Source organism: Corvus moneduloides, chromosome 5 (assembly GCF_009650955.1).
Source record: "Corvus moneduloides isolate bCorMon1 chromosome 5, bCorMon1.pri, whole genome shotgun sequence".
NCBI lineage: Eukaryota > Metazoa > Chordata > Aves > Passeriformes > Corvidae > Corvus > Corvus moneduloides.
Window position 1 is genome coordinate 54,083,524 of NC_045480.1, and position 21,489 is coordinate 54,105,012.

The window sequence follows — 21,489 nt, forward strand, 5'->3', positions numbered from 1 at the left end:
CAGCAACTATCACAAATTGGTTTGTGGTTGCTGGGTTGGTTTTTTTGTCACAATCCCTGAGCAAGAGGTTGAGGGGAGATAGAAAAATATGGCTCAAAACGGTTTAGCCACGACGCTCCCAGGCATGAGACTGAAGTGATTACATCACTCTTACTGAGCTACAAAACCTTCTCAATAAAAGAAGAAACAGAAGCAGTTCCACCATTAAATGTAAATCTGAGGGAACAAGGGAGCCTTAACAGACACTTGCTTCCTTCTAGAGGAAGCATGACAATTTGGTTCTTAATTTCAGCAGTAACCCACTATTTTATCCTAGTTTCATTCCATTGGTCTGGAGGGCTTTTCTATAAAGCTTGGAGATGAAACAGAAATAAAATAAAAATATAAAAGTACTTCTGATTGCAAGTACAACCAAGGGAGAACTTCATTTCAAAAAGCCTTAAAAGACATTAAAATGTTATCTTTTTTTCCTCCCCTCATTATACAACACTAGATAATCCTCTGAATTACAAGTCACGTTCTACATATAGTCTTAAATTACATTGCTAAAATATTGATACAGCCAGACCTGGTTAATTCAAGCCAGTTTTGCTTCTAATTAAGATTTAACAGAGGCTGAAGCATTTATGGTATAATGTCATGCAGACTTAGGGACAAAGGGAATACAGCGAGTGTGAATTAGGTGGGAATACAACAGCAACTGAATTACTTTAGAAACAAAGAGAGTATTTGATGTGGAGAAAACAATGTTCTCTTGGGCTAATGGTAAGGGCTGAAGACAAGGCCAGCCACCCTTCCCAGAGAGTTTCCATTCAAGAAAGACTTTGATGGCCCCTTCTCCTCTGCCACCAGAGTGGCAGTGCCCAGTGGGTGCCACTGGTGTGCATCAAACACCTCCCTGAATGCCACACAAGCCTTGCTACCTCTCAGGTGACCCCATTTCAACTCTAGCCCCCCATCACAGCTGCATGGTGGGCCCTGGGCTCTGGGCTGCACAAATAGACAAGGTGGTAAATCTAAATGCACTTTTAATTCTATGGGGAAATAAAGGATTAGTTCAAGTAACTGCATTAAAAAAATACTTCACAAAGTCATCACTTTGCAGAATGGCAGCACATGCACTGTAGCTTTAGATCAATACAAGATACAACTTCATTTAATCCAGAAGAAACACCAGCATGTAGTAATTGTGACAAGGATAACAAATGTATTCCTGAGAAGTGTTGCAAAGATGTGACAGAGATGTTCCAGGCAATCCTAAGTTGCCTGCACTATCACAGACTGCAGACCAGTCAACAGCAGCAAAATATCTTTAGAGCAAGAACTTTAATGAGGCAAGAAAAAGCAAAAACTGTCACAAGCTCGTATCCTGTTCCAAGATAGTCAGCTGAAGCATGATTGCTGTTAGGGCTGTTACTTCCTATCAGAAAATTGCCTAACCTGAAGACTAAGTGGCATGATACAAACTTACACAAAAAAATACCAAGGTTTTCATTCTTATAGAATCCAAGTACCCGATGATGAATAAAGTTGTTCATGAGAAAAGTATTTGTTACAAAATACAGAAATTGGAAAATCCAGATAATTGCAGATTTTAAAAAAAGCACACTAAAACCACATTCCTACAACACTGAATCTCTCAACAACAACAACAACAAAATATCTAAAAATATAAATCAAACATTGAACCCAGTAGATAAGAGAACCTCCTGGTCTACATGGTGACCATGCATTACTCCCTCAAAGTAGTTGCAAAAGCATGGGAATATCAAGAAGGTGAAAAGAAACATTCTTACTGATGAATAGTAAAGTTATTATTAAATCCACAGGGAAACAGCAAATACTATCTTTACCAATACGCTACTGGAATCTGCAGAAATGTTAATTTGGAATTTATTTATTTATTTTATTTAGAAAAAAAAATCAGGTAAGTTTTCTTAGTATTTCTGAGTTTGAGAAAGACACCTCCTTCAGGGTTCCAGAAACAGGAATAAATGTGCAGTAAATCTACACACAGTGTTTTAAAATTAGAAAATCTGTAATCACACTCAAATTTCCCTGTTACGGCCACTTACGGATGGATGGTATAGAGCACATTTATAGTTTAGGAGTTTCAGGAGCTTGTTTAAGCGAAATGACGCAGCTCCAGGAAGACAGAGGCTTTGTTTCAGCAGAAAGGAAGTATACTCCCTGTATGCAGTGACAAAACCAGAATTTCCCTGATTGAACATTTATCCTTCAACTATCCCACTGCCTTTGTGCCAGCAGAAAAGATGAACGCATCCTCCCATAACATCAGACTACACCATCCATCTCACTAATAATTAAAGAGCAGATAAATGATTCCTTTTTTTTTACTGTAAATCAGAACCAGAGTTCTTAAAACTGTAAAAATCAAAGAATATAACTCACACTGGGCATACTAATTCACATCACATTTGAAGGCACTTCCAGGCCTTACAGCAGAACTAAGACAAAAGTCTCCAATCTCTTTCACAAAAGGAGCTTGATATCTCATCTGCAACATTTCTGAGCAGGGCAGCTCTGCACAGCTCTACAGAGGTTAAACGAACAAGAGACTAAAATTCTGCAAACCCTCCTTGAGCAAAAAGCTATGCTGCAGCTACAGCTTAACTGTGATGAGGTAAGAAAAATTTTATGGTGACACAGGACTTTTCACTTGCGCTTTTACTTCTGACAAACGCAGAGTGTAAAAATAGTAAATAAATCACAGGTCTCTATTATTTATCATGCAGCAACCTGGAACTTCCGTCTGACATCTACAGAAAAGTAACTAAAATATTCACAAATGTCCTAGTTTTCAGTATTCACTACAACTGCAGTGAATAACTACAACTGCAACCAAGCTCTGCTGGTTTCACATAGAAGTCTTAGCTGGCTCCCTCAGAAAAGAGCGAGGCAGAATCAGAACAAGGATATTCTCCAGAAAGGCACCACTGCCCAGCTGTTTTCCAGCTCCTTTGGTTTCACCAAGTAGCATGACACTGTCATAGGGCTAAGCAAAACCAGGAGGCACTGCCAATTTTTTCCTACTTCTGCATTAGAAAACCAACTAATCTTCCCAACTTGTGTATGAGAGAAGGAGAATTCTGCTAAACAGGAAAGAGACTCAGATACTGAAATATAAAGTAAATACAGAAGCTTGAAGACAATAGTAAACTAATTTTTGGAAATTCTAAGTTAAGGCTACAAATGTGGTCACCAGGACAATGCTGAATGGTCCAGTAAATGGCTACAAGATACATTAGTGAAATTAGTATGAAAAAATGATGTTATCACTGTCCAAATAGATTGCTACTTAAGCTTAATTAAGTGAAAAATTCAGAGAATATATTCTTCAGATTTATGGGAAAGACTCATTAAAAAGTTGTGAACAACATGTCAAATTAAATGACAGAAGTTATATTAAAATACTGAAAATACAACGTTAGTGGGTTTTAAGAAAAGAAACTATCACTGGGTTAATATTGAGAACTGCATGTTCCTTTTACAGCTTCTTTGCATAGTGGTTCGGACTACTACTTCTCAGGTGGGAGGAAAGATCCTACATCCAGTTAATATTATTATTAGTATTACCACTGTTGTTATTATAAATCAAATCTCACTTTTACACATTATCCAGTGGTAGCAAAAGAGGCAACACCTCATATCTGAAAAAAAGAAAGACCTGTAGCTGATAAGCAGTGAAGCAGATCAGAGACGGTCAAAAAGGAAAGGACTAAATAAAAGTTTGAAATTTTTGCATATCCTCCAAAATGAAAAAGACAAAACACTACAGAAACAGTGTCTTCCATGAAGAGCCTAATTTATTTAAAAAGAAAGCAAAGATTTGAAACATATATAATAAGATATCACTTATTCTACTTCAGCCTTTGTAGAAGAGCCTTATTCTTTTATCTTGATTATCTACATCTAACACAATGGCTGGTGTAAACTTGGTGCTACCTGCAAGTCCCATTCTTAAGCCTTCCCCTTTGGTCCCAGGGCAGACTGACTGAAGGCCTGTCACTGTTCTCAACTGTGATCACTCCCGGGTGGGAGTTATGGCATGACGGCTGCACATTTAGTAAACACCTGACATGGGTCCAAGACCGTGCCTTGGATGGAGTGCACAACACAGAAGAAAAAAGGCAGCTTTAATGTCTTTATGCTGCTTTATGGCACTTAAGGTCAGGCTATGCCTGAGCCCACGAAAGTCTTTCCAGACAAATCTGACCTGTCAAGATTCTTTGAGCCAAAGAGTGGGTTTATACTGGACTGGCACTTCATTTGATATGACTGCGACATTTCTGATTTGTATACTAAGAGGTCTGCACACACTGTTACAGCTCTTCTATCTAGAAGTCCACAGTTTGGGTTCTGCTTGGGCAGGAACATTTAGGTCCAGGCATCATTCACTTTAGAAAAGAAATTTTGTCTTCACTCGTCACTGCTGCCCCCAAAACAACCAATTTTCTAAATTGTCTTCCATAGACAAGGAACTGCAAATGAGGAATGATTCATCATTCAGTTCCTCCCAAAGGATTTAGTGTGATGAGACATGTAGAGGCACTAATAGACTGTGAAAGAAGTGTGGGCTAAACTAATTGAGTAGTATTGATCCACCAGTGCCAGGGAGATTATCATGAGCGCCTACAAGTCCTCACAATATGGAAGATTTGAGAAGAAGTGAGCGGATTGAGAAAAAATTCAACCCTCCAACTAACTCTCAACTATGCATTTAGCAACCCTGTTACAGTAATACTTTACACGCACACTGCATAACCTGATTTATCTTCGCAGCTTCACAAATATTAGCTAATTAATCTTTCACCATTGTAGTTTCACTCCACAGCACATCTTAATTTTTCTTTATAATTGAAGCTAAAGATTTAAACTGGCACAGAAATGTGTGTTATTTCTAAGGAAAACGTTCCATGACCTCATCCTACCTAATCTGTCACAGCAAAAAACTTAAAAAAAAAGGGACAGAGAAAATATGCATATTTAGAGAATGAACTACAATAATTTCTCTGATTACTATTTAAAATAAAATGCATGTTGACAGTCATAACAGTCAGTAATCCTGTTTTACTGGTAATGAGAGATTTGTAGTTGAAGTTGGTACTTTTGCATTGCAGCTGGCTGAAGTGCTAAAATGTCAAGCACTGACTGATTACTGTCTAATTACAGACCCATAAACAACTTTATATGGCTACAGAATTATTCCCCCAGGTCTTCCCAGTGTTACCATCAAGACTAATTTTGAAGAAGCGCTTAACTTGTGCACTATATTTGACATAAAGTTTTCTTGTTGGACATTTTGGCATTAGCACAGTTTAAAATCTGGATGAAACTTTCCCAGATTATCTTTGCAACAAAAAGCTTGGTCTCTTGCCTCTGAAACTTATTTATTAATTTATTTTTACTCCTAGACCTTACTTGCCATTGAAGCTGAAAATTGCACCAAGAGACATGGCAGTTTTGTGAACACATAAATTTTAGCTCAAGACAAGAAAAAAACAATTCACTGCAACTCAGGTGTGAAGGGGTAGAAAATTTAGTGTGTGTGCTCAGTGCATTACTTCTTACTCAGAGCATTCAGAAACATAGCGTGTACTAAAAAATTACTTACAAAATTATTTATGTTGTATTTTGTGAGGATGAGAAACCCTTCTGATCTCTTTTGCACTCATACATGACCTCCATCCCTTTTTACATCCCTTACATCCCTTTTTGCAAATGGGCAAAGTGAAGTTTGAACTGTGCACAATTATGACTCTCCCCTCCAGGTGATTTAAAAGAGGAAAGAAACAAGTAGAAAGAGCCAAAAATGAGAGCAGGGCATGAGAAATGTGTCTTTAACTAAAGATGGGGGAAAAGGTAGATTGTTGTTTCCAGCGGCTTGATTTTGGAACTATCTTATGGAATCTTTGCCTACAGCTTTAGATTATCTGACTTTATGAAATATCTAAACGACAACACAGACAAGCACAAGTTCATTTGGATCAGAATTAATAGAAGATTAGTGTGCCATCAAGCTCTACAAATCTAAACTGCCCTCAAGAACACAAAAACCAGATTTTAGTAATAAAATATTTTATTACTCACACATGTTTTAATAAAATTTTAAGTTAGTAATACAATTGATATGACTTCTACTAGTGTCTTAGATTTTTCTTAAATTGCATCATGAATTTAAGTGTAAAATGACACACTGTAGTGCATCAGTCATTAAGGACACTTCACCATTTTTACACTGATTCTGTTTATTAACGTATCTGCTATTTATTTCTTAATGTCTTATTGAACAGCCTAACTCATTACCTAACTATATCACACACATTTTACACCACCACACTGTGAGGTCAATTAAAGTTTTTGTTAAAATAACACAAGAATAGAGTATATGATTTCCTTGGTGTGTACTTTAAAAGCCAGCCTCAGGTTTATTTGATTATTTTGTAGTTTATGCAAATAAGCCGTTAAGCTCCCAAGGAAAATTTCACATTTCCCAACACATTTTCAACTCATTTTTCTAATCTGAAAGTGTAAACCTAATTTGAGAAGTGTACAGCTTCAGCACCACTGCTGTGTATAACACATTTCCTTCATAGCAAAAGTGATTCTTAACCATTTTTCTAATAAATAGCCTATAGTATTTATTGCATATTACATTTTTGTTTGTATCTCAGCACATTTTGCTTCACATAAAAACAATATTTTCACCACTCTTTTAAGAGCTCAGTAGGTTTTCTTAAGAACTCGGCTGACTGAACAGCCAAAAAATGTTGACTATTTGAAACAGTTAGCCATTTCCATTGCATTCTCTACTGCTGACCGTCCTGTGAATCTACAGCTTTTACCACAATATTGCAGTTCCATGAATCTTTAAAACGATACCATTGTTTGCCCCTCTTTTCTGCTTCTCATCAAAATTGCATTACAACTCTGATTGCAAAAAACCCACAACTGGTCTTGACTATCAAGCCCAGTAAGACAGATTTGTATGGGGTAGTAACACTGGCACCTACACTGCTGTCACGACACTCTTATTTCCATCTTATTTAGCATGCTTTAATCTTGGCAGCTTGGCTGAACTCTCATTTAGACCTCCTATATCCTGTACCTCCACAGTCCTTTCCACAATCTTATTCTAAGTTGGTATAAACATACTAAAGGAGTGCTTTTTCTTTCCCTCTCAGAAGATGTAAAATCACATTGGTTTTGTGACTGACAATGAAGCTGCATAAACGAGTTTCCCATCTGTCTGTCCCGTCCCTTGACTGCTCATTCCTGTCTTCAGGAGTGTCAAGATCTCTCTCTACCTGAGGTGTGCTGTTATAATTTATGGCACAGCTGCTCAGTAAACTAAATCCCTAATTTGCTATTGATTAAAAATAAACTTGAAATTTATTTAGAAGTTACCCCATTCAATCTGTGCTGCTTCTGTGAAATGGAAAACAGGTATGAAAAATGAATCAGAAAGCATTGCTTTGGCATGTTTGACAGTGTGACAGCATTTTTTTTTAAATCAAAATGAGTAAGCTTCTGGCTGCCACTTTCTACTATAGCCAATGATAGATGAGTGACTATCATTTACCTTTACTTATATCTTCTCTTGAAAGGTTTCACACAGATAATACCTCATATTTAAAATTTCCCACATTGGTCAGAGAATGCAGAGGAGCATTACTATCAACAATTAGATACTCAACTGTAGGCTTTTTGAAGCTGACTTGTACAGCTGTTTAAATGCCATAGTTCTCCTTTTCCTAGGAGTAGAAATGTGAATTTATTGGTTTTGTTCATCCTACACTGGAAATATATAAAAAACCTGAAAGCATACCCTTATCATAGATGATACTACTAGCACAAGTTCAGATTACATTCTGCGTTTTACTCTCTTATGTGAATGTTTTAATTTACTCTGACAATAATTTCTGTGCTTCCAACGTTTGGAATAAAATATGCACGTGTGAGATTGAGTGCTTTCTTTTTTTCCTCTATTGCCTTATCTACTTCACAGCTTCTGCAAATTTTCCTTCCTGCTTTCCTGACAGTGGCTAATAAATCACTGTCCCTTAAACATGCTGCTGAAGTTTCCATAAAGCTGGAGCTTCCTAAATTAGTATATAAATACACATATTATTTTTATGCTGCTGACTCAGGACTGCAACATTTGCATCTATCAGGGTACCCTAGGGCATGGCATCCTCCCTGGCAAGGGAGAAGGCCCCATCAGATCTCAGAGAGAAAGGCAGAAGCCTCTTACTCTACGTGCAAAACAGGAAGAGAAGGGGAAGATAGGCACTTACGAGGTAATTTTTTAAACAGTACTGTTTTCATCCTCTCCTCAGCTGCATAGCCAAAGTCATTTACCTCTAAGCTCCTTCTAAGAGGCCCCAGCACTGGCCAAGGATCACAGAGAGCAGAGTACTCACTGCTCATCCTAATGATGCTGTGCCACTGTGAAAGGGGAGATTTACGGGCTCAGAAAGAACACAAGTGGTATAGAGCATAACCGAGGATCTTTGAGGTGAGGGCACTCCGTAGACATTACTCCTAAACTGACATCACAAAGACCAGCAACTGACTAAAACAAGAAACCATATTTAACAAGAAACCATATATAAAATGAGGCTGCCACCAGAGCTACATGCAAACAAGGAGAGAAGAACTGGAAGGGGAACAAGAGCAAAAGTTTGAATAAGAGGTGTTGAGATCTTGATTCTACATAAAATCCTCATTAAATTACCTGTAACTGTGATTTAATAGCAACTTTCCTTTTGTCCCTAATGCTTTCAATCTCTTTGTGTCCTAGGCAGGTCAGCTCGATTACAACTAACAACTTCTCCATCATGGTTGCTCTCTGTGTTATTCCTCAGTTAGCCTCTGTATTTTTTCCCAATTATGTCTGACTACATTGTACTGTTACATCTCTCATTCATGTCTCACCAACGTGCTGTTTATTTGAGACAAGTGCTACACCTCTGAGCAGAGCTATGTCTCCGTTCTGTTATTTCTATATGGGGTGTTTACTTATTTGTGGTGCAAATGAGAAGGCTTGGTTAGACAAGATAGCAGAAGCCCATGTTTTCCTGGAAGTATCTGAAACAAAAAATAAATAATTTATGCTTAAGAAATGAAGCAAAAGAAACAAAAGCAAGAGCAAATTGCTACTTTGGAGAGCCCTAATTATAGACAAGTCTGAAAGGCTCCTCAGCACTATGAGAAAATACTGAGTGATGAAAATGGGAGCAGGCAATACATTTTCCTGGAACAGACTTTTATTCATATTGATCCTGCCTAAACTCCCTTGTGCCCTTCTTCAGGTAAGGTCTGAAATTACAAGTCACAAACATCTGTGGCAGTACTTTATCTTAAAATGTAAATTATTACTGAAAGTCAGAATGTCCTGCTGAGAAGCAGGAGGCCTGGGGCCTTGGACACAGATATCCTTGCCCATACTTTAAGGCTTCCTGCGGTGCCATGCATGTGGATCTGTTCCCCTCCAGTGAACAAAAATCTCAATGGCTAATTAGCAGTGTGCATAAATAACTTCTGTGGGAGAGACACATTTTGGAAGTAGTAATTGGCACGCTTGTCTAGCTCTGATTTGCACTTATACTGCATGACCGACATACGGCTGGAAAGAAGAAATCATTCATTGCCTCAGCCTACTGTAGTGTCTACTTAAGTAGCTTAGATGAGTGGAAGTGGAAATAAAGTGATTATTCCAATTATCAAAGGCTCACAGGAATACCATGAGCCATGAGAAATTTACTCTCACTTAATAAACTGCTTAAAATTAGCACTGAGAAAACAGCAGGAGAGTCAAAGGCGGTGTGAGGTTCAGCTGACCTAACTGCAGCAGCACAGGATGGCAGCAGGTACCAAGCAGACTGGGACACACTCATCTTCCCAGTCTGTGCTGAAAAAAACACCAATATCTCTAAAGGACTCTGGCTAGACTTGCAAACAACAAGAATGACATTTAAATTGAGTTTGAATATCATTAATCTATTTAGATTTACTGAAACATGCTGCCCTCTGCTTCCATCCTCTGGCATTTGTCCATTACAGCTGTGTGCCAAAAGTGAATTGTTTCATTAAAATCTGAAACAAAAGGCACTGATGTTTTGAGTCACAAAAATTAGTCTTTTTAAAAGATAATATTTGTTAATAGAGAATATTTGATCACCATGATTCACTGTCTGCACTAAATTCCATCAAGCATTCATATTCCCAGTGCATTTCAAATATACCCACAAGCACATTTTCTGAGAAACTGTAATAGTATTTTCTTTATAAAATAAAATTATAGATAGATTTGATTTCTTGCTTTTCCACAAAATTATAACAGTGTAGAATTTCAGCTGCTGCATGAGTGGAACTACAGAGATTTCTTTTAACTCGAGTCTTTGGGGGCTTGGAATTTTTTTCAGCAGTTAATATGTTCTGCATAAAACCAAAACAGACTCAGAAGAAAATCCTCCAGCAGATTTTTAATGATCTGGGTGAAAGAATACTTTGAAATCTCACAATTTCATCTCAGAATAGCATATGGATATAACCCAAAATATCAATTATTTATTATCTAATGTAAAAGAACAGTACTAATTACATGGCATTCCACATTACATTTATTATATTTCTTAGAAACTAAACTAAAAATGATAAAAAAAATAAACTATTTAAACGCCATTAGACATAGCCATACAATCTCATGGATGTAGTTCAAATTGCCAAGATGTGACCAAAAAGAAAAGGCTTTACAAGTGAAAATACACAAACCAGAAAGTTCAGTAGCACAGGCCATATACAAAGAGCACTCCTTGCTTAGCTTCATTTAGTACTGATTACATCTAAAAAATGCTAGCCCATTCTGTGCAACCATTTAAGGGATGTTTGTGATTAACAATACAATACAAACAATGTAATCACAAAAGGCTTAGATTACCAGGACTGCAATTCAAGTATCAGTAGCTGAATACAACTTTTCTTTTTCTCAACTTACCGCAAATTCATGATCCATACACTATAATAACACTTCTGTGTCAATTGCCCTAGTTTCTTACTACGAACATATAATGCAACATATAATGCAGAAAATAGGCAGAATTATTTGGTAGATTTTACTAGCACTGTTGTGAGCAGTGCTACAAGATGAGGCTTTTCTGTTTGTTCCCAGACTGTTCCCAGAAGCAAAATACAGACTTGTGTATTTCATTCAGGTCCTGTTCTCCTCCCTTATCATACAGCTTCACTTTAAAAAGTATTTTCAATTACTACAATTTACTGAACTTTGACCACCAGACTAAGGTTATGCTTAAAAAATGTAAGAAAAGTGCTGCTGGAATTATATGGTCCTCATATACCAAAAGAGAAGGTGTATGAACTTCAGGAGTGGTCTTGAGATTGCAAAACCTTCGTAAAAGTCGAATATTTAAATTAGCAAACAGATTTAAGTCTTATTTTAAGCATGGGAGGTATACTGTGTGCTTCTGTGATCCCAAAATACTGTTCATAATGTGGAATTGTGTCTACTAATTTGAGTCCAAAAATGCTGCAAAATGACTGAGCCTACCAGTGGGATTAGACTCAGTTACACAACTATTCGTCCATCCATTACATATGTCTTTAGTTATCTAGAGGTTTCCAGTTATTCCTTCTCTAGGAAACTCACTGTTCAAAACAAATCAATTTTTAATTATTTTAAGCTAGATTTGTGCTTTTGCAAAATGTGATTCTACAGCAGGTACCATAACAAAGCCATTACCTCACATGATTACAACAACTGAACCACAGCCCTTATCCATTGGCTTAATTGTGTCAATTAATAGATAATTTTACATCCCACATATTTTACCTTACCAATAAGTAGGGAAAATCCATAGAAGTAATGTAATTATGCAACATTGGAACACAACGAGGAAGCAATGACAGTTCATCTAGGTTTGACCTCGAAATAACACATCTTGCTGTTTGCATGCTACAAAACTGCAGCTTGCAGCTCTTTAGGACCTCGTCCTATTTATGCCAATAAACATCCTGAATACCTCCAGCTTGTGAATGAGGTACTGAGATGGATCTTAGCGGCTCTAAATTTCTCACTCAATACATGTAAAAGTTGTACACCTATATCCAGCTATTTCAGAGCATTACTTTAAAAAGAAGTACTTGCCACTTCCCTTTTCCTAATTTATTACCATTTTACAGTCTGAAGTTGTAGGGACAGACAAAAAACAACTAGTGTCCTAGCAATACCATACAGGACTACCTAAAAACAGAGGCCAGACAAAATTAAGAGAATAAAAAGCAGCTATATTTATTGAAGGGCCTTCAGGTACATTTGGGGCAGACAAAGCCCCCCAGGGGCTACACCCTAAAATGGATGACAGGTCACGGGTTTTCATACTTTTGTAAGTTTGGTCCATTTTCACATCAGGGTTAATCCTCCAATTACAGCTTCAGGTAATGAAGTCTTTTACCCCAAGTTTGCTCTCCACTAACCCACTTCTGTTTACATTTCTCAGGGCCTGAGACAGTAAGGTGTCCTTGATTCTCAGGCTAGAGAGGAATTGTTCTGTCTGACCAAAATGGGAGAACAGTAGCTAACACTGTATAGGGAGTTTAGAGTTATACACTAAAGAATTGCAGGATTACAAATATATGAAAAATATAAAAACTAAAATCCTAAGGCATCACTAGCAAAAGAGGAACTTACACAGAAAGTTAACTATGTTTACATTGGAAAATGGTTATGCTGTTGAAGTTGTTGAAGAGATACTGGATATCAGAATGAAAAAGCTGAGATATGACTAAAAAGCCTAGAAATAGTCGCTGTGTAATTTTAAAAACTTTCTTTTCTCATTCAGAAGAAGCTATAGCTTTAGGTACACTGCAGCTTAGAGAGCCATAAGGAGTGGAAGTTGATCCAAAATAAATATTAAATTTATTTATTTAGATAAATAAATAAAGGACTGGCAATAAATAAAGAAAGGACTGTTGTTAGAAATGGTGTTATGAGATGTGTCACCATCAGAAGCAATTGGGCTACATGCATTTTTACCAGTTTGGATTTGGTAATTTGCATTTAGAAAGAGCACTCGTTCCTTTTTATTTCTCGTAAGAAGAATGCTTAGAAAGACATGATTCATGTTCCACATGTCTAGGTATAATAAATGTGCATAAGCTCATGAACTCACATTAATTACATTAATTTTAATCCCTGAAAAACAGGTTGTAGGACATGGTTTTCCATTATTGCTAAAAACAGTTTCTTGCAACAGCTCTTTAATGAAATTTTCTTCTGCCAAGTGCAAAGGTAATCAAGCTACAAGGCAGTGATGTTCAGAAACATCATTAGAAAGTTATAAAAATTTGCATGTAAATGAGCATCTTCACAATCTTACTACTTTCTCAAAAAACTCAGCTAGCCATGTAGCAATCTGCAAATAACATGTTTCTAAAGGCCACATAAACACTGAAGAATGACAGTTTAGATACAAAACTAGAACAATAAGGATTGACAAAAGCACTAATTTATCCATTTGTGTTTACCATTACAGAGGTGAAAACTACAGCTGAGAATCAAGATTTTAACATAAACCAATCACAACCAAAATAAAACATAACTGAACAATGCAGCTCAGGGATTTTACAAAAATAGAACTTCATAACAGATACTAATCCATTGAAAAGATTATAGATTCCAGGCCATAACCTGTGGACAACCAGAAACCTGTACAGGTTTTTTAGCCCTTAAGAAAAACAGTACCTCTTTGATCCAGAAAATTAAACTTTTTTTAAAAAAGAAAATAATGTAAAAAATCACTTTCCTGCAGCAATGTTATTTCATATCAAATGGGAAAGGAAGAGAGGAAGAAAAGAGGTTAACATAGGAGAAATTTGCTATGCACAACACTGACTAGGTTTGAGAACACAAAACCATGTTTTCTGACATGTGACACCATACCTGGTGACGTGGGAAATTGCCTTCACACGGTGGTAACAATTACACAGACTGTAATCAAGAATGCAGTGCATGACAATAGATGGATGGAAGGTAAAAAGAAAGAAAAAAAAGAGAGAAGGCATAAGAATGATATTCAAACACATGTAACACAAATGAACAACTAGAAAACTTCATGGACATAGCCCCCTCATGAAGTACCCTCTTCAACTCACTTCAGATCTCTAAACTGATCAACTTTACAGACCTCACCTTGATTTTTGCTTACTTTCTGCTTGTAGCTGCAGCAAAGAAAGACTGGTCCTCTCTGAGTATAACATTTCAGTTGATACTACCCTCCATTATTAGAGTATTACAGACTGTGGAAACAAGTCCCACCACTGTCACCAGAGTGCAATTGGGGTTTTGTTGTTGAGCACCTTGACCTTACATGTTACATTAGGTTATGAACACATGAAGCGAGGTGTTTAACATCTTTTCAAACACTGGATAAAAATCATGATTAAATTACCAAAAGAAGAAGCATTTAAAATTTATCTTGATACATTCCAAAGAGGGTTAGATGGTTATAAAGAAGGTTATAAAAAGTACATATAAAAATATATAACAACCACCTCCACTGAAACTTCACCCTGTGACTGTATCTTCTGGTTTTTTATATATCCACAAGAAGAAACAAATGGGGAGGTAAGAGAAGGACAAATCCCACCAAGCTCTGACTCTCTGGTTCAGCAGGGTACCCATGGGGAGCTAAACAACATGGTGTGATCCATCTGCTGTCAGAAAGCCCAATCCAGGCATTATTTGACTTTCTGTGAATCTGGTTCCCCATCATTTTTTTTTGTGCTGAGACACCACTTAGGAGGTTCCTGTTGTTTGTTCTTTCACTGATGTGCTTTGGGTCCCTCCTCCTGAACACGGCCATCACTTAACAGAAGGGAAGGAATATGCTGTGGTTTGGGGGAGCAGGGATGCATGGCAGCAAAGGGAGGGGACCTCTTTAATTCCTGTTGTCAACATTAAGCAGCAGCAAGACTGCTCACAACTCCCATGTTCAGCCTTTCAAGCAATACACGAGCAGAAAAATAAAAGTACAGATAACCTTAGACTAATCAGTCATTTATATCTAATGTTTTAATTACCTTGTTACACTAAAATTGGAATTACAAATTTCATCATACGTTGGTTCACTAATGGAATAGATTCTATTGCAAGATGTAATCACTGCTGAAAGCCATTCACAGAAAGAGATACAAAAGAAAATACTACATAAGAATCTGCTGTTGTTACTTATTGTATCATTTGGGATTTTTTTCTTTCTGTAACAGTAAATAGCCAGGTTACTGACTGTGGGAGAAGGAAAGGGTAGCAGATTTAACTGCAATGCTCTCATGCATAGGCAGTGCTCGATATGAAAGAAACGGAGGGACTGCATTTCTAGATTCAACATTAGAAATAAGAAATACAGCTGTAAGGACTGGGCTAACATTATGGGGGTTTTTCAATTAGAATACAGGTTCATGAGAAATTAAAGTTTGGATTACTGAATCTTTGAATCTTTTGAAAAATCTTCTCTCATTCTGACAGTATCAATTTATTAGAAGACAATGGTACCTAAATTTAATAAGAATTTGCTCGTAAATGTACAAAAAGTGAAAATTTATTGAATTGGCACTTCTTTTTTTACCAATATTGTCTGTATGTCCTCTGCTAATATCACATTATTGAATGTGTACACTAAACACACTGTATACGTTATATATTTTGTGCGTACACAGATCATGTTCATTTTCTGAACACTACCTAACCATGACAATTTGGAAATAAATGCAAAACCTAGTACATGAGTCTTCTATGATGAAAAGCAAAAGAACAAGTAATTAATTATAAACAATTCTATTTACTAAGAACTGAGTTTGCATTCACCTTATGCATTCTTTTATTTTTTTTTTTTTGGAAACATCAAGTTAAGTGCTCTTTGGGGTGTTGGTTTATATATTTGACTAGGGTAATTTGAAAAGCATACCATAAATAAAACTGAGAAATCAAATACAACTGAAGCAATCATATAATGAGGAAAAATAGCATAAATTTTTCCTTCTATTCAGTTGATTTGTCTGAGAAATCATTTATACTATATTTAAATTAATTTAAATTACCTTATAAATCAGCAATAATCAGATTATAGACTGAAATCCCATGTTTCAAAGCAAAATTTCTACATATCATGGAGGCAACTGATGGTTCAAAGTGAAATGTTGGAATCACTGCAAGCTAATTCTTTTATGCTACTGTTCTCCTTAGTGCACCATCACAGCTTTCAATTACTGAGAAAATACATCTAAAAATAAACCACAGAACTAAAACACAAAAAGTTATGTTCTAAAGTCACATATAAATCAAAGAAGTGAAAGCCATTGTAATAACATACGAAGTTCAAGGCACCAGGATGAAACAGCAATTGAATCCACTGATGCAGGCAGCAAAGTCACTGTGTTATCCCACCTCTTCCTAATGTTTTCATTAAAATTGGGACACTTTTCAGTAGTTTCAAATAGAAACTTTGCTAAAATTTTGATGGTAGGTCAGCAAAGCCATAGTCAACTTATAGAGGTTAAACACCTTCTACTACTAATTGGATACCACTAAGATCTGAAGGAAGACCCAAAACAAATGGTGTGTAACCAAACTGCCTGTAACTGAAACTAAAAATTATTGCCAAGACATCTGCTGAGGACTGATAACAAAGGCGACCCCGTGCCATGAATTAAAATAATCCTAAATGCAAAAGACTACCAGAATCGCAGTTCAAATTCAGTAAACTGCTGAATGCACATGGTCCTGCTGAAGCCACCCAAAGCTCTGCCACAGCTCACCCTGCTACCTTAACCACTGGGCTTCATTCCTGGAATTCCACAGGGAAACCCATGATAGTTTAAATACACATTCCATTCCTAGCCATTTGTTTCCACCTTACATTTTAATGCAATTAGATTGGACTGGGATATAATTTAGAGAAATGTCCATTAATTCCCCTACTCCTCCACCATTTGCATGGCGATCTATCTCATATTCCCAGTACTTTACTGATACTTTACTGATCTATCAGTACTTTAGAGGGGGTGGGTTTTGTCTGCTGTTGAAATTCACTCAAAGAGCTGTTGTGCCACTTATCACTGAGTTTGGTAGTCTGGAGGAAGACCTGGAAGGCATTTTCTTCTCTTTCACCATAGTCCTACGCAGTCTTGAGACAACCTGTTCTCACTGCTGATGTGGGAAGAGTTCACAGCTCTAAGATTTTAAAGCAAACACTGATATGAAAAGGTAGAAAATCCTGAGGTGGAAAAACCCCCTACAACTAAAAGAAAATCAAAACAACTAACCAAACTAAAAAAACCCAAAAAACCCTAAAAAACCCAATACCCAGAGGATCAGAGTAGAGCTACCCAGCAGCATGATCAACTCCAGGTGCAACTGTGGGACATTTCCCCACCTGCCTGGCCAACAGGGACTGAAAACAGTAGGAGACTGCTTTCTCTGAGGGTTGGTTTTTAGGTTTTGGTTGGTTGGTTGGGTTTTTTTGTGACATCCTTTCAGCTCATTCATTGCATCAAGTGGCAATTTCTTTCATTAATTTCTTCTGGGTACACTCTGTTATTCCAAATGTTATTCCCCTTCCCTTGCATTGATTCCCATGTGTTTGCCTACAGAGTTTATTCAGAATCCTTGTTACTACTGTCTCATACCGTGAACTATTCCCAGCAGAAAACATAAAATCTGGTTGCCTCAAAAGACTTGTTTCCTATTTTAGAAAGAAAATTTATTCTTTTCCATATTTTTTTCAGGCAATCTCCTTCATGAATATCATCAATACTACATTTCTTGGTATGTCTTTATTTGAAGGGTTCACAATTGTCTTATCTGTGTCTCTTTACTGGGGAAGAAAAATGTTTCTGTGTGAAAACATCCAATAACCACTTGGAAACTTTCCATAAGAATTGTTGCAAAATGAATGTTTATAAATACTTCCTTGATACAAATAGATTTCCTGACACTTCATAATAAAACTCCAAATTGAAGACATAGCCCTAAGTAAATATCTAACATTTGGTAAAACATTTCATATTATCTCTCCAGTGGAGCACGTCTAATAAGTCTTTTGGCATGAAAGGGAATAGTTACAATAATTATTCCTACGATGGTTAACCAGCATGCAAGTACTGCACATTCAATATTTCAACAACAAATTTTATACGGCACAGTAAGAGAGAGAGAGATTTATAGGAAGACTGGAAAAGACTCACTTTAGTGAATTTTCATGGGGGTTAACTTCACATGTAGCAACAGCAAAGAAACTAGAGGTTAAGGAAGGGATTTGTGAGTTTGGCCTCGATGGAAGTTTTGAATGCTTGAGAGTGACAGGACACAATTTAGCAGGAACAGGCTCACAAGGATTTGTATTCAACCTTGAAACTGAGAATGAGACTTTTACATTTAATTCTCAAAGCAAGGGATCAAAGAGTCCAGCGCAGTAACTCCTCACATAAATCATGCTCGAGTACCTCACTCTATAAGTAGACATACTGATTTTAATTAATCAAGCCATTTATTTCAAGTCATTTTACTGACTAGAAAAAATCCTCCTTTCCAAACTCACTGAGTTCCTACTTTAATTTGCTTTTTTTTTTCATAGAAGTAGGAGCACTTTGGGCATCAGAGATTCATGATACCCTTCAGCTATGCACAGTCTTGTCCTTGGCAAAACACAACAGCAAAACAACTCTCCCGCAAAACAAGAGTTGGGTGCCAGGTATTGTCAATAAATGGCAAGAGAAGAATACAAATATTGTCCTCTACACACTGTTTTGGCCAGTGCTCGGATATGACATCTTCTGCAAGGGCCTGTTGGAAGCCACAGAGTATTCTGACATTGGTGTGCTAAAACCATATCTGAAACTTCGTTTGCTTAACTGCTTTATCAATGTTACTCTGGGTTTTTTCTGGGCAAAGAACAAACTTCTTTCATTTCCTCTTGTAACATCAAGGCTGCTACCCAAATTCATTGGTACAAGGCTACAGCTATTCACGAGGATGAATTAGTTTTAAACAGACTTTTATAGAGATTTCATTTCATCAGAATTATCCCCTGCACCCACTTAGCAGTAGTACATACTTTTCAATTGAAATACTGTATCACTTCTCACCATATAAAACCTAAACTTGACAGCAACATAATTGCAAAATGCTATCTAATATTTCATGTTCCGCCAACCCAGAGGACAGACATGTAGAATCATATCTATCACTGGCCCATCCCAAACTGCTACTGTTATAATTTAAAAGAAAAAAAAAGCTATACCATCAAAAATACGACTGACTGAAGAAAAGAGGGCTAAGAAAATTGCCAGTATGATATGAAGCACAGCATATGCCAAAACCTCCTTACATTGAATGGGATTTGAATACCATTTCCTGCAGAAGCTCAGAATTTTACAGAGTGGCTAGACACTCATCAGTGTTAATTAAAACAAATTCTTTACAATTTTCAGCAATAAAAACGTGGAAAATCATTAAAGATGCAGTTAGGTACCCTCAATACCCTAAGCTAGAGCAGCAGTTATAAACTTAATATACTTGTGTCTCATACTAAGCTGCTCAGGGGAGAAATGGAAAACTGGAGGACAACAGATCTCTTCCAGCTTCCACACTGGTGTGGACCTAGTGCAGATCTACTTAGGAGAAACCTGAGGTTTGGTTGGTTTTTTTTAATGGACTCCAGAAGTTCATTAGAGCTTGTAGACCATTAGTTAACCATCTGTAAATATATAAAAAGAAACCAACTCTGTCCCATAGAAAAACGATCTCATGTAATGGAAACACATTAAAAAAATAAAATGGTGGTGGTGAGAATGAGGAGAATAGAAAAATATCAAAAACTCCTCAATGATTATAGTGGGTATAGGACACTCCAGCACATCAGCCTGAACAAATGTGTGAACTTCTGAGAGATGACTTCAGTTCAAGCAAGGGACATTTGCCTTCTCCATACACTCAATGTCTTGAAGAATTGGTCCTTGAGGCACTTTTGTTTGTTTGCTCTACAGAAAAATCCTAATTGGGAGTGAATGACAAACTGGGGGCACAAGGGATACTAATGGGTGAATTTTGTACATTTAACTTGTACAGTGTGTCTAAACATGCAGCTTGCAGCAATTATTTCATCAGGTCTAGTACAAGTCTTTTTTTTTTTTTTTTTTGCAGTGCTAATGAGTGGATGTAAATAAAAAGATATTTCCTAGAAATTAAATGTGTCTCATGTTTCTCTCTGAGGGTACCAAGCAGACAAAAAAAAAAGAAAAAAAAAAATCAATCTTGCTCGAAACATTTAGCTTAATTTATGTAATTCCTTCTGGAAAGGTTTCCCCTTCCCACACTTATTCATCTTTGCTATAGATTAAAATCCTACTTATGATTTTTAAGTTAAGAAAATTTGTCAGGATTTTTTGATATTGTATTGGTCATTGATCTTGCATTAATCATTTAGAATAAGGATGGTTATGCATAACTTACATAGTTCTGTGTTCTTTAATTGTATAAAAAAAAGAGAACAATAATATCAGAAAGAAAAGCAAGAGTGGTTAACTGGCAAAAGTGAAAAGATTTATTTTTGCAGGTATCTTCCAGAAGATCATAAAACAGCATAAGACTGAATGCTATTATTCAATTGCAAGATTCCAGTGTCATACATATATATTTTAAATAATTCCATAATTGCTGTAACATTTCAATTTACATGCACACACCCCATGTTCTCCTCAGAGGAGGTCAGAACATGACAATCAGCTAAATCTGTCAAACTGCATGGTCTTATGTACAACAGCATGCCCTCCTATTAGCTCAGTTATTTTACTGACCTAGAAAGTCATACCAGGCACCTTCTCTTTTTTTTTTTTTTTACTGAGATATGCACATACACATTCTTAGAATTTATCTTCCATGTCTGAGCTTCAAGAAAGGTAATCTGGGTTTGCAAAGTCCTTTGAAGGCTAACTAGGATTTCACTTACTGAATAATAGGTGGCACGTATTTGCAAAAATGCATGTGCAAACACTCTGAAAGATAGTCAAGTTTTTACTTCTAGTTTTCCTACTGAAAATCATCCAAGAATTATGGCAATATGTATACTGTGATTCGTACCATCTTGCTAATTCTTCTGTTCAGCCTCATGGCTAAGCAGAGAGCTTTCAACATGAAAGTTTGAGAAACTGGCAATGTCCAAGAGCTTGAACTAAATGTCATTTCCATCCTTGATGATGCTGTCAGTTTCATGAGCTGTGGCACACACAGAATATATTGTACACTTAGAGCATGCTCAGCGGTGTTATTTTAAAACCATGACAGATGTACAGCCCCAGCAGGATCTCACATTACAGAAGCCACAGCAACCCTGCCATACAGCTGATCCCTTTGTCCAAGCAGGCAGAGTATCACCCAGGAAAACCAAATGTCCA

General features: G+C 36.8%; 1 protein-coding gene across 4 annotated transcripts in view; it reads right to left on the reverse strand.

Annotated features, from left to right (window-relative positions):
* CCSER1 (coiled-coil serine rich protein 1) overlaps positions 1-21,489 on the reverse strand; it is a 627,487-nt gene that overhangs the window by 85,088 nt on the left and 520,910 nt on the right. Inside the window, exon 11 of one of the 4 annotated variants that reach the window (XM_032109390.1) lies at positions 13,982-14,029. The exons of the other annotated variants lie outside the window; for them this stretch is intronic. Within the exon in view, the coding sequence (XP_031965281.1) occupies positions 14,004-14,029 (26 nt within the window). The 3' untranslated portion in view covers positions 13,982-14,003. The remainder of the gene's footprint in view (positions 1-13,981; positions 14,030-21,489) is intronic. 4 annotated transcript variants of the gene reach the window in all.